The 16,448-nt window shown below is 51.7% G+C and overlaps 1 protein-coding gene across 3 annotated transcripts; it reads left to right on the top strand.

The window, feature by feature from the left end:
- Positions 1-5,690: 5,690 nt before the first annotated feature.
- Positions 5,691-16,216, top strand: NYX (nyctalopin). Of its 3 annotated transcripts, XM_035542151.2 has the most exons (5): positions 5,691-5,805; positions 6,859-8,632; positions 9,774-9,871; positions 10,016-10,330; positions 13,826-15,861. In XM_035542151.2, exons 4-5 carry the CDS (start codon positions 10,234-10,236, stop codon positions 15,223-15,225), a joined length of 1,497 nt encoding a protein of 498 aa, XP_035398044.1. In that variant the 5' UTR covers positions 5,691-5,805; positions 6,859-8,632; positions 9,774-9,871; positions 10,016-10,233; the 3' UTR covers positions 15,226-15,861. The 3 variants fall into 3 exon arrangements, with proteins under 3 accessions (XP_035398044.1, XP_050564924.1, XP_050564930.1); XM_050708967.1 differs by lacking the exons at positions 5,691-5,805; positions 9,774-9,871 and having other exon boundaries at positions 6,849-8,632; positions 13,826-15,862; XM_050708973.1 differs by lacking the exons at positions 5,691-5,805; positions 9,774-9,871 and having other exon boundaries at positions 7,623-8,632; positions 10,016-10,355; positions 13,826-16,216.
- Positions 16,217-16,448: the final 232 nt, after the last annotated feature.

Here is a 16,448-nt window from a genome sequence, read left to right as displayed (position 1 = left end):
GGGAAGATAAACAAAGTTATTACTACCAAGAAAGTGGGAAGACAGGGCTGTGTGGGCTGAATTTTGTCCTTATTTGGCTTGGGGGAATTATGTGATTTTATTCTATGACTCAGAGTTGTTTTTACAGCATTTGCGTCACCCAGAGAAGTTGAATCTGCATAAGGCCCAGCGTGTTCCAGGAGGGAATATTTTGTTCTGTAATGTGAACTCGCTAACACAGACTGGCAGCTTTCTTGTTTTGCTTTTTTTATTATCACCACCACTCGGGCACAAACTGCAAAATTTCTCCGAGCCGCCAGGTTGTGTTACCACAGGCAAGCAAACGCAGCATCAGGGAAAATCCTGGCACTTGGAGAGTCATTTTATAATTCAGCAAGAGTCATTTTCAGTTACTGAGGGGGCTGTAAGCTTTTGGTTTGCCTCCTTCAGCCTCCGTTCGCATGTGGAAAAACACAAGCCTGTGCGCTGGTTAGGTAATTTAACTGCTTTCCTCAGTTCCACCCGGATCTGGCCTTATTTCATTTTCAGAGCCTCTCCCATTATAAGTCATCCCATTAGAGGTGCCACAAGTTAGTCACTGCCCTGGAGTGCTTGGGGTTTTTCCATCCAGGAGGGTTGTTGTGGGGTTTGGCACGCAGCGGCGTAAGGGGATGTCAGAGCTGAGAGGTGAGCTCAGGCACCGGTTTGAAGTCACAGCAAATCCAAGCAAATCCAAATTTAGGGCTCTTCAGGCCGGATCGCAGGCGCTGCAGCCCTGTGATGCAAAGTGCTGATCCAGTCCTGGCACGCGCTGCTTGTTCGGACGTGTCCGAGTGTTTCTGAGAAGTTATTTTTGTGCTGGCAGGCTCCGCGGCAGGTCAGGCGGTGTCTGTCCGTGCGGCTCTGCGTTTCTGCAGGGCTGGATGGCGTTTCTCTTCCTGCAGCTGGCACGGAGCTGTCAGAGAAGTATGACGCCGACATAAACACCCTGCTGGCTAATTTGACAGAAATGAGCTGCCGTGCCCGCACCCGGCGGCACTGGGCAGGTGGGATTTTATTAGGGGCCGCGGGAGAGCCTCGGCCTCCCTCCCGTGGCTCGGGAGCGAGCAACAGCTCGGTCAGGGCTGAAACCCTGAGCAAAACCAGGTTGTTCTTGCTGGCTTTTGTCCTTCAGGTGGTCGGGATTTGCCAAGGAAAAGTCCCAAGACTGAGCGTAAGGTGCAGGCGTCTCAGACCGCGTCCTGGCAGGGGAGGCACTGCTCGATCCCCTGCTCTCTGTCTCCTGTGTCCGGAGGAGAAGGAAACACAGCCAATGCGATTATCGGCTCATTAGCCAAATCCCATCAGAACCGGCCACTCCACACATTCTTGGTGATTTAATTCCCCCATTTAATTAAGTCCTCCCCTAGACACGATTAGCTCACATTAGAGACTAATTACCTGTTAATTTTCAATTTGGCCCTGACTGAGCTTTCTTGCCTCATGTCAGATTTGCTCAAAAACAGCCTCTTTCATCTCTCGGTTGGGGTTTCTGTTGATCTTGCTGCCTCCCATGACATGTGCATGATGGCAACGTGCTGGGGGGCTTCTGGAGATGCTGTCCCTTCCCCATCCCGCTTGGTTCTTCCCACCCACCTGGGAGCTGCCAAAGGGATGTGAGTACCCAAACCAGAAATTATTCACTGCACAAAACTTTCACCTTTGCAGCTCCTGCTCTGCTGGTGCCCACCGACTGTGGGCCTTGAGTGTTTTGTTTTTGTTTTTTTTTTTATCTGTTCGAGTGTCTGTCACACCAGGGGCAGGCTGGACCTGAGGGGGCTGCATGTGGCCAGGGCTGGCTGCAAGGGGAACTTTTGGTGCATGGTGCACGGGGAACGTTTCCTGGGGTCTGGTCTCTGTTCCAGAGGGTGCTTCTGCATTTTATTCATAGGATGGTACAATGCGAAATGCAGAAGCTGTCCAGGAAACAGAAGGCAATGCTTCCCCCACCGCCACACCCCCTGGATGTGTTTGCAAGAGCCGGCCTGCTATTTCGGTGCGTTTCTGCCACGCAAAAACCTCCTGGCATTATCTGTTAATCGTGCAGCACAGTGTCACGGTTTCGACAGGAGGGGGTGACAGTCCTCTTCTGATCCACGCCAGCCTGTAGCTGTCTGCTGTTAGGACACTTCTTGAGAGGATGGTGGGCTGTGGGTTTGCCTCTCCCCACACCACAGAAAGCAAAAACCTCGCTTCTGCCGCTGGCCAGGCGAGCGCTGCGAAGGCTGGGTGATGCCGGTACCTACGGCTGTTCCCAGGAAAGTGAGCACAGGTTTTGATGGGAAGCTTCACCCCGCAGAGGAGCTCTGGGATGTGTGGCTGCCTCAGTGAGAGGCTGGCAGTCACAAAGCCCAGGGCTGCTTGGAGCATAGTTTTAAATTTTTTAAAATTCATCAATTCCACAACCTACTCGTTAATTTTCAATTTTTAAAACGCACCACTAAAAATCATAGCAGCAGCCCCAAGCAGCAAGATTTCCTATCCTGCTTTCCTCTGTCACACCCATTGCTCTGACAGCGGAGAGTGCGGGTGGGCTGCCACCAAATGCACCCAAGCAGCTGCTGGCAGTGCTCACCAAGGAGGGTGAGGATGTGTTCTGGGTGTCCTGCGGGATGGAGGGATGTGTGGCCAGGGCCGTGAGCTGAGCTGCTTCAGGAGCTTGGGACACGGCTGCTGCCTCAAACCCTGCAGTGATGAGCTGGAAAAGTGTGCTGTTACCTGCCAAGTGGGCAAGGAGACAAATTATGAGTTTAGGAGACGTGTGGGAATATCATGGGAGACTAAATGATCCTGGCTTTCCTAGGTGCACGAGGTGACCCCAGGGCAGGACCAGGCTCCCTGATCTCCTGGGTTTCCTCCACCCATCTGTGCCATAGGAGCGGGGACAGGAAGGAGATGGCCTTTGGTGGCCCTTGGTGGTCCTTCAATCTGCTGTTCTGCCCTGCCTGTCCTGCTGCGGGGCACCGGGGTGAAGGTAGGTGCAGCCATGCAGAGCCAGGCACGGTGGCACTTCCCCATCCCACACGAGCACCTGCACATGCTGAATGTGTGTCCCCGGCACAGCTTCTCAGAGGAGAAGTGTGAAAGCACTGCTGAAATCAAAAGGAACCAATAACCATAGTAAAAAATTCTGTGTAGAATCAAAATTTTTTTTTGAGGGCTGCGGTGTCTTGCAGAGCCCTGGTGTGATTTATTTTTAATGCTGCATGTCTAGCGCTCCTTCACCTTTCTCACAGCCCAGCTTGAGCAACGCGGTTCTGCAGCCTCGTAAGTTCCCCTGCCTCTTACGTGTGGTGTTCACCTCCTCATTGTTTTCTGCTTCCCACCGTACTCACAGAGCAGATGTTCTCTGCTATAACTCAGATCGGGCACGGTAGCTCAAGCGACTTGTTGCAACACACTTGTTGCTAAGGCGCAGCTGTTGCTAGCACAGCTTTTCTGACAAGAGCAAGGAGAAGTTTCCCCGCTGTTATCAGGCTCGTGCAAACCCGATGCAACTTGCACAGCAACAGCAGGCAGCCCCAGCACAACCTAGAAATGGTGAAGTGGTTTGCAGGCTGCAGCTTTGCTGCTCTCGAGCTAGTGGGAGACTAAATTTCTCTGAGCTGCCAGGTGCTAGGCTTGGGGCTCGGCACCAATCTTTTCCAAGAGCGCAGCGCTCGTGTAGGAGTTATTTCCTCTGTCACTGTTGGTTCGGTGCCTCAGAAAAAGCTATTGTGCCTCTTCTCCATCATGTACCATACTGTCCTACCACTGGCAGGAGGCAGGGGCTTTTGCACGAGCAGTAGTGCCTGTCCTCATGTCAGCAGCCCAGAAAATCACGGCCTTTCCCCTGCCTCCCCCAGTCTCCGACGACTTTCTTCATCTTTGCCCAGTGTGAAACCTGCACACGTGTCAGGCAGCAGACATTTGAGCAGCTGCATTGCTGGAGGATATAAACCATTGCAGACAAGCTCTGTCGAGGTTTGGAGGAAGCTGCGTGCATCGGGGACTGCACCAGCTCGCTTCCTGCAGCAGCGCTGGGTTTCCCACCGAGTCCCACGCACCCCACATTTGGGCTGCCCGAGTTTCTCTGTCCCGTGCCCACGGCCCATCCATTCTCAGTGGTTCTGCATGCAGCTTACCTGCCCAGCACCACTGCAGGAAGCTGTCACTGCTGCAGGCTTCCTCATGCCCAGTTCCTTGGCTAGGAGGGGTGAAAGGTGTGTGTGTGGCTGCTTGTAGCACATGTTAGCTGGAGTGAGGACTCGGCCACAATGAAAAGCTTTTAGTGAGTTCTCCTGCTGTGCTTTCAGCCAAGTTCTTGATCTGGGGCTCGATTATTCGGTGAATGCATTTCCATTTTGATTATATGCTCGGGAAGGCATGGTAAGTTCATTTAACAAATCTTCCAGATCATCTGTAAGTATAAACTGTTCTCACCTTCTGCTTAGTGTGCTGATTATTATGCTGTTGAAGTTCATTTCTGCATAGATGATTGGCTTCTTTCCTATCTGCCGGCACCTAGGTTAGACAACAGAATTGTCCTTGTGTGTCAATTAACAGGTAATGATGAGTGCTTGGTGTGATGGGGTGCTCCGTGTCACCTGGGGCTCAGAAGCAGTAGTCAGGTGGGGAAGTAGGACAGCGAGCAGAGCACAAATTACCTTGCAGCATGGTGTCATGGCCCAGGAGAGCTTCTGCTTTGCTCCCACCAAGCACCTGAGCTGGCTCCAGAGCAGGCCCCTGATGCGGGGCCAGGTAAGTGGTGAACAAGCCCCAAATGTCTCTGCTGTACAAGGGGGAGAAGTAGCACTGATCCTGCTGCGTTGGTGGGAGATGTTAATCACCGGGAGGTAAATAACCTGCCTGCCGAGGCCTGGGGGGGCTGTTGGCTTCGATAACATATCGCACACTGTGGGTTTGTTGTAGAGAGGCTATTTCAAAAGGCGTTTGCAGGGCTGTGGAAGTGGCTTTATTAAGATGAATGGACTCGCCAGCTGCGAGGGAATTATGCAGCGTTTCCATCGGCTAACAAGGAACTGAAAGCAGTCACTGCCGGCAGCCTGGGGAAAGCGCAGCACAAGGAGCTGAGCAGGAGAAAAGCGTCTCTGGGCTTGTCACACAGGACAGAAATGACCCCGCAGACACCACGGGGCTGGGGCAGGGCAGCCAGGACAAGCTGCATGAGCCCAGGCCCCCCAGGCCCCGCATCCCTACACAGCAGGGAGGGCAGGCTGGCTGGATCCGGCACTGCTGGCCGTGGGTTGCCTCCCTGTCTGCCTGTGGGACACAAGCAGCAGCTGTTCGAAGGCAGAAGCGAGAGCAGGGGAAGACGGCAGCGGCCCAGCCCCAGGTCAGGTTTCACCAGCAACCATTTGTCCCTGAAATTAAACATCTGAGCATGGCCAGGAAAAAGAAATGTAGTAGAGGCCAAGACTCAGAGTGGAGAGGTGGGAGATGTAGATTCAAGTCCTCCTCAGCTTTGGTTAATAGAGAGCCAGGTTCCCTCTCTCTCCCCAGGGCTGCTCTGGGTATTGCAGGGAGTGTCCCCATAACCCCAGCGGTGTTCTCCCTACGCTGCAGTACTGCAACAGGAGGTGGGAACTTGCTTCGAGGGTGGGTGCCTGTCACTGCTCCTTCCCCGCTAGGAAGTGCCATGATTGATGAGCACGAGCGGGACGTGAAACTGGGTCAGATGAACGGGCTGAACCCCATGAGCTGCTGTGGCCAGGATGCTATCAGAAAGCCCTCGCACCAGGCAGTGTGGGGGCGTTGACCTTGATGGAGCCACGATCCGTCCCCGGGGTAAGAAAAGCTCTTCACTTTGTCTGCGGTCGGCCTGAGGTGTCACTGAGCTGTAGGCAGGGGTTTGGGCTGTCTGACGAGCGCTCTAGCCTGTGGTTTGCGGTGCTCTGCGTTTGCTTCAAACTCCCTACTCTAGAGTGTGCTGTTCCCTTTCAGAAGACGCTCGTGCTGTTGGCTCCAGGTTCCTGGGTCTCCGCTCCCACCACAGGGTATGGCTGTGGTGCAGCACTGCCAATGTGGGGACGCAAGTTGGGGTGCAGCGTGGAAGCCCAGGCCAGCACAGTGAAGGCGAAACCATGCAGCGGGCCGTGCTTCGGCCTGTAATGCCTGCCCAGGGGGCTGGACAGGGCTTGGGCAGGGTTATGCACTCCCAGCAGTGAGATGCGGTCACTCAGCAGAGGCTGCCGGTGGGAATGAGGGGCTAAAAGCACCTAATTAGTCTTTGAGGTGAGGCGGGTTTATGTCTGAAATGGATCAAGTTCTCCACACAAGTCCCTCAGACCCAGCAGTGGTAAGGAGGGTTGGTAGGGCTGCAGCGGCACGAATGGTTCCCTGAAGGACCTCAGGAAGCACCAGCAGGGATTATACAATTAGGGATTTCCTCCTAAGGTTGTTGGTGTGTGCAGGACAGGGCTGTGCACGCGATGCAGCTGCTGCCGTGGGAAGAGGGAAGCGGGCACCCAGCTGCACTGGAAACTGAGGCCGGGGTCGGGTGAGGGGACACAGGGCCCTGGTGCCACCAGTGGGGACACAGGGACCACAGGTGGTGGCCAGCGGCCTGTGTAACCAGCAGCAGTGCTTGTTAGTGGGGAGCATGGCTAGACCCTTAACCCACGTGAAGTTTTCAAGTGAAACACGTGGAGGAGTGAGGGGGTTGGCCCTGCGAGGTGCGCCCACGGAGCTCAGCCAGGGCGTATGGCACCAGCATGTGCTGCCTGAGTGGAGTGGACTCCTCTGGGTCATGCTCCAAGTTCTTTTATTCTCCAAATTCTTTCATTCTTTCACTGGCAGATCAGATGAAAACATTTAGTTACTTTTTTTTTTTTCTCCTAGTGGCAGCACATCCCTGGCCTCAGATAACAGGGACAACACAGCTCGTGAGGAGGAGCGCTTGGCGGCAAAGCATTGGCAGGGCAGAGGGACAGCGGTGAGGGCTGCTTCCAGCCCCAAGCCCTCACCAACCAGCCCTGAGTCATGCTCTGACAAATGTCAAGGTGTGGTTTAAAGCCTGAGTTGTTTTCTTTTTTTTTCTTTTTTCAAACACAAGCCTCTTTTATCTACCCCTCGGTAGTCAAGCTTTTCTACCTAAGCAGACTGGAAACTTCTCCTCACCAGACCTCTTTCTCACGTTGCCATCTCATTTCGGCACCGAGGGTGGTCAGAAAACGAAGCTAGAGCTGCAAGGGCTGGCAGAAGGCACTGTGGTGGTGAGCTTGATGCTTCTCCAGGGCCCTGCCCGAGGCGCTCGCAGATCGATGCTCACTGGCCAGCTGGCTGCCCACAGCCAGAGAGTTTCCCAGAAATGGAGACCTCAGTGCTCCCCGCAGCAGCCTCCCCACCACACTTGTGCTGAGGCAGTCGCATCTTCTCAGTGCTGTGGTCGGGAGGCATGCGTGGGCTCGTGCGGGTCGGTGACACATGGAAACATGCTGCTGTGAACCTCGGAGCTACTGCTGTGAGCGTGGGGCAGCTGGTGGGCTGTGGGTGAGAGGGCTCACGAGGGGGCAGCACGTGGGCTGCTGCAGGTGCTCCTGCCTCCAGACACTGTAGCAGAGGTGTTGAGGATGGGTTTTGTCACGAGGCCGGTTGCAGCTGCTGAGCTTCATAGGTTGGATGCTGATGGCAGTGCTGGTGTCAGAAGCACGTGCTGCGATGCTGCTGCGGGGAGCCAGCAATACCTGTGCCGGGCTGCGTGAGGCTGCCTGCAGCAGCAGCCCTCCGAGGGATGCTCCCTGCCAGCCTTCCTCCAGCTCAGCCCTGCATGCCTGCTGGAAGGTGCTTCTGCAGCATTGCTGTCGGGGCTGCTGATTTTGCAAGAGGCACATCCTGCCACCATCACCCCGAGATGTGACTGCTGAGGTGCATGCAGCTCTCAGTTTAACAGCCCCCTCAAGCCCCCAGGACCTGCTAGCCCCCACTGCCTGTTGTACATGGAGGAGATTCCCAGTGTCCTGCTGTCTCCCCAGGAGCTGAGCATCTCACCAGCTGGCTTCAGCAGCCAACAAGCCACCATCTCCTGCAGAAGGAAGTTAGGGAATGTGTTTTGCCAGGTTCCTCATGATGCCCATCTCGGCGAGGGAGCTCTGCAGATCACAGAAGCTCAGCAGTCCTTCCTGTCCCAACCTCATCGATCCGATGCAGCGGCCATGGGAGTAGAGCAGGGAGGCAAAGGAGAGCCTGCACATCGCAGCAAAACTCTGGTTACCTGGTACAGATCAGCCCCTCCTTGCTTCTGACAAGCAGATTTGTTGCTATTTTGCAAACCAAACAGCAGGTCCAGCCCCTGGGGAGCTGCTGATGGATCACACACCAGGTTGTCCCCGAGCCCAGCATACCCTCCTTGCTGACCCACTGCCTCCACTGCTTGTCTGCATCATGGGGAAAAAGGAGACAGGACTAAAGCTTCCCCCCTACCAGCTTCCTTCATGGCCCCTAAGGCTCACAGTCTGCTTTCTGCAAGCAGACAGGTTGTGATTTCCTGCTATTCTCGTGGGAACCAGGGCCTGAAGGGACTACACCAGCTGGCGAGTGCCCAGCCCGTGGCACTTTTGTCCCCATGAGGTCTCCAGCAGCTTCAGCTCAGTGGCGGTGACTGCAATGCACCCAGGTGGGCTTTGCAGATCTCTTTCCTCCGGAGTGCAGTCAGCGGCGTGCAGAGCAAGTGGACAGGATGGGGGTGGCCCGGCAGGTGGTGGGGAGAGGCACACAAGCCCCAGCTCAGCACCCCCAGGCATGCTTTCTTTGGATAAACTCAGTGCTGTGTGGGTCAGCCCCTTCCCTCCACCCTGCCCTGCAGCACCTGCCTGTTTGGATGCTGGTTGGATGCAGGTCACTTTACAGAGGTGCCAGCCAGATGCCTTAAGACTGAGGGAAAGCCAAGACAAAGCCAAAATAATGCAGCTGGCTGCTTTAATTTGCAGGAAGAGCCAGGCAGCAGCAGACTGGTTCACGGGTGAATCTTTCCTGCTGTATCAAGCATAAATTAATCAGGTATTCCATTTCCCGAGGGGGGAAAAAAAAAAAAAAGCAGAATAATTCACTTAGAAATAAAGACTAGAGCCATTTTTCCCTTTGACATGTTGAACGCAATTACCTGAGGCATGGGAGGCTGAGATAACTCACTCATTCAGCCCCCACTCTCCACAGAGACTGTCATCATTCTGCCAGAAAAGGCTTTAAAAAACAATTCACTGCCTGAATGCTAAAACGGTGCCACGTACCAAACCTGTCCTTACGATTTCCACGCACCAGCTGCAACATCACAAGCAAAACTGCTCCCTTCGACAGGGCAGTGTTTGTTATTCTCAGGGCCATATATACCATGCAAGCTCCCTGGTTTTGCTGTCCCTTTTCCCAGCATTGTTGGTGTCTCCTCCTTTAGGAGCAAAGCTCACTGACATCCTATTTGGAAAGCTCAATTAATTGCAACCATAAGCCTGTGCTTGCCCCCAAATATAACAATGTTTAGGCTGCACCCTCCACTCCCACCCTCTTGGCCATTATCTAATAGGCAGTGGAGTAATGGCTTTGGGTAATGCTGTTTGAATGGCAGGCATCCAGTTCTGGGCTGTTTAAATTTTCTTTTTTTTTTTATGGTGGGGGGAGTGTAGTTGGGCGGGGGGAGAAAGCACCAGTTTGGATTGTCTGCAATCCCTGTTTTGCTTTTGGAGCTTTAGAGGACAGACATATTCTTCCATCTCCACTAATCCCACTCTGATACTGAGGATTTTCCTGCCATTAAATGATAGCTTGCGAGAAAAAAAAATGCCAACATTCCAGAGGCAGACCCATGCAGCTAATGGCAGCCTTGTGAGCAGGAGGGAGGACACAACCACTGCCTGGCCAGGTAAGTGAGGTATCTAGATGCTTTCTGCTGGGAATTTTAGTTTGAATTTTAGTTTCAGTGCTAATCTGGTGATGCTCTACGCCAGCACCTATTGCCTGGGGAGGCGGCCAGTCCCTGATCATTGGTGATCTTTTCCCACCTCAGATAGGAGCACACCATCGGCACAGCTGGTGGGCAGGACGTGGACCAGCTCGTGAAAAAGATCAGCAAAAAGCTGCAGGATTCGCTGAGAAGCTCGGTGGTGGAAGGAAGGCGCTCAGCAGGAAGGCGCGGATTGCTGGGGACTGCATCAGTTCAAAACCGTGTGTGAGAGGATCTTCTTTCTTAACATAGACCTTGCTATGGGAAAATGATGCAGGCAAATGACAGAGGCTGAAACCTGCCTCAGCTCTTCCTGCGTGCTTTTAGATCCCTCAAGTTTGCCTGCCAGACCTGAAATGCCACTAGTGAATAATCAAGGTAATGTTTGCCATCATTTTAAATGGTGAGTAGTACTCTTATTCTGCATTACCCAGTAGTGGGTTAGACAGATTGTTCTGAAAGGTGTAGGTTAGATACTCAATTATTGCAATCATTGACTCTTCATCCTTCTAAAATCTATGCAATTGTTATTTTTTTTAGTTCTCTCACTCTTCTTTTCAAATACCGAATTAGTGTATTATGTAAAAGAGCAAAAGAGATCATCCCTGGGTGGAATTTTGTTTATTCCTTAATCTCACTAATATTTTTTACCTTAATGCTGCATTTCACTTTTCTTTTTTTTTTAACACACACCTCATCTGCACACCTCTGTGCCAATGAATTGGAGACACTGTCCAGCTGCTGCCCTGTCTGCCATGGTGTTAAAAGCAAAGAGCATCCTTTTTGGGGGAAGAGTAAGAAAGGCAAGGCAGGAATGTTTCATGCTGTGGTGGTCAGAGGAGATCCGACCAACAGTGGAGACCTGGTCTCCTGTGCTCTGAGCAGCAGCTTTGCCCGAGGGTTTGGTGGGGTTCGGGCAGAGGATTTGGGTAGACTGTCTTTGCAAGAGAAAGAGGGAGAATGCCACAAAAAGTCGCTGCCAAGGGGCTCCTCTGAGCTCCTGTTGCTAGGGGGGTGTTTTCTAGTTAGCTGGTCCTCAAGGGCTTGCTTTTCACGTACTGCACAGTGCAAGGAGTTACATTTGTAGATAGAGATCTTAAACCTGTGCTGTGAAATGCCACTAGAAGGCCTAGATTTGGCTCTAATATACCTTGTGCATAAAGAGAACAGGCTGGAAAATGGCTTGGATGCACACTTTATCAATCTATTAGAGAGCAAACAGGGAGTGGAAGGAGAGGATTTTGCTCATTTCTACACTGCACACAGTGCACGTAGCTGCTGGGGGAGGTCTGCTCCAAAGGCCAGAGACACGACCGAGGTTGGGGCAGATGTAGCTGAACATTGAGCTTGCCTCACCTATAGGACAGCCTAAGCACGTAAGTCCCTCTGGATGTCATCCTGAGCCTGTGAAAGGCTCTCGTTCCAGAAGCAGTACTTCCATCAGTCGTTTCCAGACAGCCACCTGCAGCCAAACATTTGTGAACAGGCAAATCCTTAATCTGTCTGGACCTCAGTTTATGTAACTGCGTATCAAAAACAACACATGCCCGTTTGCATGCAACGACATGGAATGGTGCAAAGGGCAGCCAAAGACAAGGCCCCTGTGCAAAGACAGAGCTATCTGAGGTTTGTTGTCCCCTCTCTTAGCCTTAGGATCTTCATCTATTGCCTACCTAGGGCCCTGCACGAAGGGAACTTTCCTTTAGCTGCAGCTCAGGAATAAGTAGAATAGGTCAGGAGAAAGGAAATCAAACAATGACAACCTGCATAAAATCCTTTCCACCTCTCAAAGTCCTTCACTGTTGTTTATTCTCGAGAGTCACTGTTTTGCTAATTCTCCGGTCACGATAGCATCGCCAGGCTTGGTGAGACCTGAATTTCAACAGAGGCCAGAGCTAAAGTCTTTCTGGGTTGCTCCCTCCACATATTTAGATCTGCTTTCCGCACTCAGTGCCCAGGACAGTTCGACCAGACCCAGGCTGGGAGGCTGTTGTGTTGACATGCCGTCAGCAGGGACCCGCGAGGCAGCTGGTTTCACAGGTCTCATGCTTGAAGAAGCCACAGGCACTGCAAACTCACAGATACCATACCACGCACGTTGCTTTCAAAAAGGATGGAGGAAGGGCAGAGCAAATGTGGTTCAAACTGTCATTTGGTCTGTGCATTAAAGCCCTAGGTGCTGTAAAAATAATAGATCGATGTTTGCTGAGCCTTCCCGTCACATCGCCTCACAAGTCTGTCTTAATAAAAATCCCCTCAGGAATACAGCTTTAGTGAGCAATCACTGTGCTGCACAGCAGCGGGGAGAGGCGGTCCTGCTGCTGGGAGCATCCCTCCAGACAGCAAGCCAGAGCACGAGGGAAAGCCCCTTCCTTGCCCTTCGGCCCCTGGGGCTCGCCAAGCACTGGCAGAGCTCCTGTGGTCCCAGCAATGCTGTTAATAAAGCTGGCTGGTGGTAAAGATGGTAAAAAATATGAAAGGGTTGTGCTTGTGTGGGAGCCAGCGAACAGCAGCAGCACAAAAATCATGCAGTAGCTATACCACTGTTTCCTGCTAATGACTGCATGGAGAGGTTGCTGGTGTGACTTCATTTCAGCGAGAAGCAGGTAGGATGTGCCTTTGAGAGCAGTTACAAAATGAGATCTGTATTCTGTTCCTGCTCTCTAACGAGTTTATTTCTTAGGCATCCGGTTGCCTAGGTGTTTTTTTTTTTCTTCTTTTTTTTCTTTTCCACCACACAAAAAATGTCTGTCTATGCAGGCTGATGTCTCCTATTCCTCTCGTTCTTCTCTGATTTGTCCCCAAGAGCTTTCACCTTCTCTTCCTTGTTGGACATCTGCCTGCTTGGGACTAACTTGAAAAGAAACCTCAGTACCCACACACCTCCCAGGTGTCAGGCTGATAAAATGACGAAGTGGCTGATCCCATCGAGCCTAAGACACTGTGGTGACTGTCCTGAGAATTGGCAAAACAGTAGAAACTGTGCTGGAGGGCGCAGAGTATCTCATTTGTGATGAGATCACTAAGAAAGCATCTGAACACTACTCCTGAATTTGTCTTCCCTCATGTCTGTCTACTGAAACATAGCAAGAATGTGTTTTTAAATGCTGCACAGAATCCTTAGCAGCTGACAGTTCCCCTTACAGTGCTGCACCAACTTGTGGTTTTGGTGGAAAAATGCTAGACTTTATGAACAAAGAAAAGAAAGAAGCAAAAAGCGTGAATATTGACTTGCCCAAGGGAACTAACTGATCTCCCTTGCCTGCTGCTGGGACAAGCACACACTGCCCTCCTCTCTTCCCCACACAGAAATGCTGCAACCCACACACATCTGATGGTCATCACACCATCTCCCCTGGCCAAACCCTGTCCCATCAGCTTTTGGAGACCAGTCATGGGGATGCTGAGAAATGACAGAATCACAGAGTGGCTGAGGTTGGAAGACACCCTCAGAACTCATCTGCTCCAAGCCCTGCTCAAGCAGGGCCAGCCAGAACAGGTTGCCCAGGACCATGTCCAAGTGGCTTTTGAAGATCTCCAGGGAGGAGACCTCACAACCTGTCTGAGCAGCCTGTTCCACCCAGTCTAGATGATTTCTGCCCTTAGGGAGAGAAACTCTTCAGAAAGAATGGTGTAGGGACCTGACACTTTCTCAGAGGGTTTATAAAACACCAGCAGAAGATGTCTAGGAATTGCTTACAATGGATTCTTGGTCAGCATGGACATATGGGTAGCGGGTGATAATTAGCCTGGCTAGAAAGGAGGCAGAGGCAGCACAATTTTTCTTCTCTCAAGACTAACACATTTACTAATGATGTATCCTGTTTCTCTCCTCCCACACCTCCATGGGGTCGGTGTGATCCTCTCTGGCAGTGATCCTCTGGGTGCCCCGTGCCCATGCGGTGTGGGCCTGCGTGCGGTCCTGCCCGGCCAGCTGTGTGTGCACCCAGGAGCGGAGCTGCTCCGTCCTCTGTGACCGTGCTGGCCTGGGGCAGATCCCCAGCGAGTTCCCTTGCGAAGCCTCCTCGATCAACCTGGATAAAAACAGCATCAAGTTCCTCGCCGAGAGGGCCTTTGGGACTTTGCCTTCCCTCAAGTCCCTGTCCCTCAACCACAACAACATCTCCTTCATCACCCCGGGAGCTTTCAAGGGGCTGCCCAGCCTGACCGAGCTGAAGATGGCCCACAACGAGTACATCCGCTACCTCCACACGCGGACTTTCACCGCCCTCAGGCGGCTGGTCAAGCTGGACCTGGCGGATTGCAACCTGTTCAACATCCCGGACAGGATCTTCATCGAGCTGCCTGCCCTGCAGGAGCTCCTCTGCTTCCAGAACAACTTCCGAAGGATCCCAGGTGCCATCAGGGGCATGGAGAATCTGACCCACGTCTACCTGGAGAGAAACAGGATCGAAGCGGTAGCCTACAACTCCCTGCAGGGCCTGATCAAGCTGAAATACCTGAATCTGCAGGACAACAGGATAAATGTCATCCACGAGCGAGCTTTTCAGGGCTGCAGGAAGATGGAGTACCTGTACCTGAATGACAACTTGATCAGTGAGCTTCCAGAAAACTCCTTTGACGGCCTGAGGTTCCTGAAAATGCTCAACCTGGGGGGGAATTTCCTCAGGAACGTTTCCAACACCTGGTTCCGGGACCTGGTGGAGCTGGAGGTCCTGTACCTGGACCGCAACAGGATCAACTACATTGAGGAGGGGGCTTTCGAGAACCTCACCAGCCTGGTCTCCTTGCACTTGAACGGCAACAACCTGACGACCCTGCCCTTTTCTGTCTTCCAGCCGGTGTACTTCCTGGGGCGGCTGTACCTCTTCCGCAACCCCTGGGAGTGCGACTGCCGCATCGAGTGGCTGAAGGAGTGGATGGAGAGCTACGGGCTCGTCAGGGATATCCCCTGTGCCTCCCCGTCCTCGGTAGCTGGGATTGACCTGATGGACGTGCTCTATGACAGATCACCAGAAGGTTACTGTCTCGACCCGGTGGAGCTAAACGTCACGTCTGACAGCACGACCCCAAGCGGAGAGCCTTTCTCTACCACGGAGAGCAAGTTCAACAGCCTTATCTCTAAACTCTTGCTCCAGATGGGCCTTCCTGAAGACGTGTCAAACACCACCGAGGTCTTCAGTAACGCCACGCAGCTGGATGGACTGGCTGATGGGGTTTCTTCTGGGGCAGGGGAAGATGGCTGCAAAGCCGCCGCCTTCTCTTTTCAGCTCCCAGCACTTCTTACAGTGGTTGTTTTGCAGAGCAAGTAGTCCAAGGGCTGCCCGGAGCATGGGTCCTGCTTAAGCATTTAGTCCCTGTCCCTACCTAGCCCTGGGCACCACCTGGGGCTGCTATGCCAGCTCTTGCAAAAAGGAGAACGGCACCTGGGGAGGGTCTGGGGGAAAGACAGCATGTTGACTGAGACCTCAGACAGGGTTTTTATCCTTTCTCCCCCTGCTATCCTGGCATATCTACAGGAAAACCGGAGAGACCCGTTTTCATCAAAAGTCTTCTCAGAGGAAAAGCTATTTCAACACAACAGCATACTCATTAATGACTGTTTCAAATGTGTTCTTATTTTTCAACAAATATATTGTTTCAAGGAGTATGTTGTTTTTATTTATAGATTATTTCATGGCCTGACAGCTGGAGCAGAATATGGTGAATGTGGCCAGGCTGTACTAAATATATTACGTTTCTACCACCAATGTATATCACATGGCATGCCATATTATACACTGCTAACCAACCATACTGTCATTTTCTTTTATATGACATCTTATATGTTTTGTCGTTGAAATCTTCAATGAAAGCTGCTACTCTGACCAGACGGATTTATATTTTCTGTATTAGAACACATTAACAAAACAATTTGATATTTTCCTCTCAAAAATAAATTAGTTGCTCAAAAAGATTTTATTTTGAGATCCTTGAATTACTCCAGAATTCTTTTTGAAGGCTCAGTGGGTACACATGAACACCCCTTTAATAGTCTAGAGCAAATGGCAAGGTGTTTATTACAGCACAAAGAACAGAAATTTTGACTTAGGAAGTGGCAGTGCTTACATCTGTGTTAAGTAGCAATGCTTTAAAAACAAAGTGACTATATAGAAATACACCTGTGTGATATTTTAATTAATTAAATCCTTATACATAGCTTACCATACTGTGGTGTACATGCTCATATGAAATTATATGACATATACAATCCTTTATTACTGCTAAAATGTCATGAAATGAGAATAAAACTGGAAATGAATTAAAACAACCCTTTCAAACATTTCCTTAACACCACCCCCACTTTTTTTTTCCCCATCCTCACCTCTTCATGAAAAATTCAACATGAACATGAGTTCCAGATATCTTGAAAGCCCCCATGGTCTGGCAGTCCTAGGCATCAGCCACTTCTGAGTCACAGCAAGTTTTATTTGCCTGCTGAGAACAAAAAGGGCCACTGCAAGCCCGTGAATGCTATTTAACCCAGTGTCTGTGG

The sequence above is a fragment of the Cygnus atratus genome, chromosome 1 (assembly GCF_013377495.2).
Source record: "Cygnus atratus isolate AKBS03 ecotype Queensland, Australia chromosome 1, CAtr_DNAZoo_HiC_assembly, whole genome shotgun sequence".
In the NCBI taxonomy this organism is placed as follows: domain Eukaryota; kingdom Metazoa; phylum Chordata; class Aves; order Anseriformes; family Anatidae; genus Cygnus; species Cygnus atratus.
Note: the sequence above shows the minus strand (reverse complement) of the source record. Positions and strands in the feature narration are given on the sequence as shown.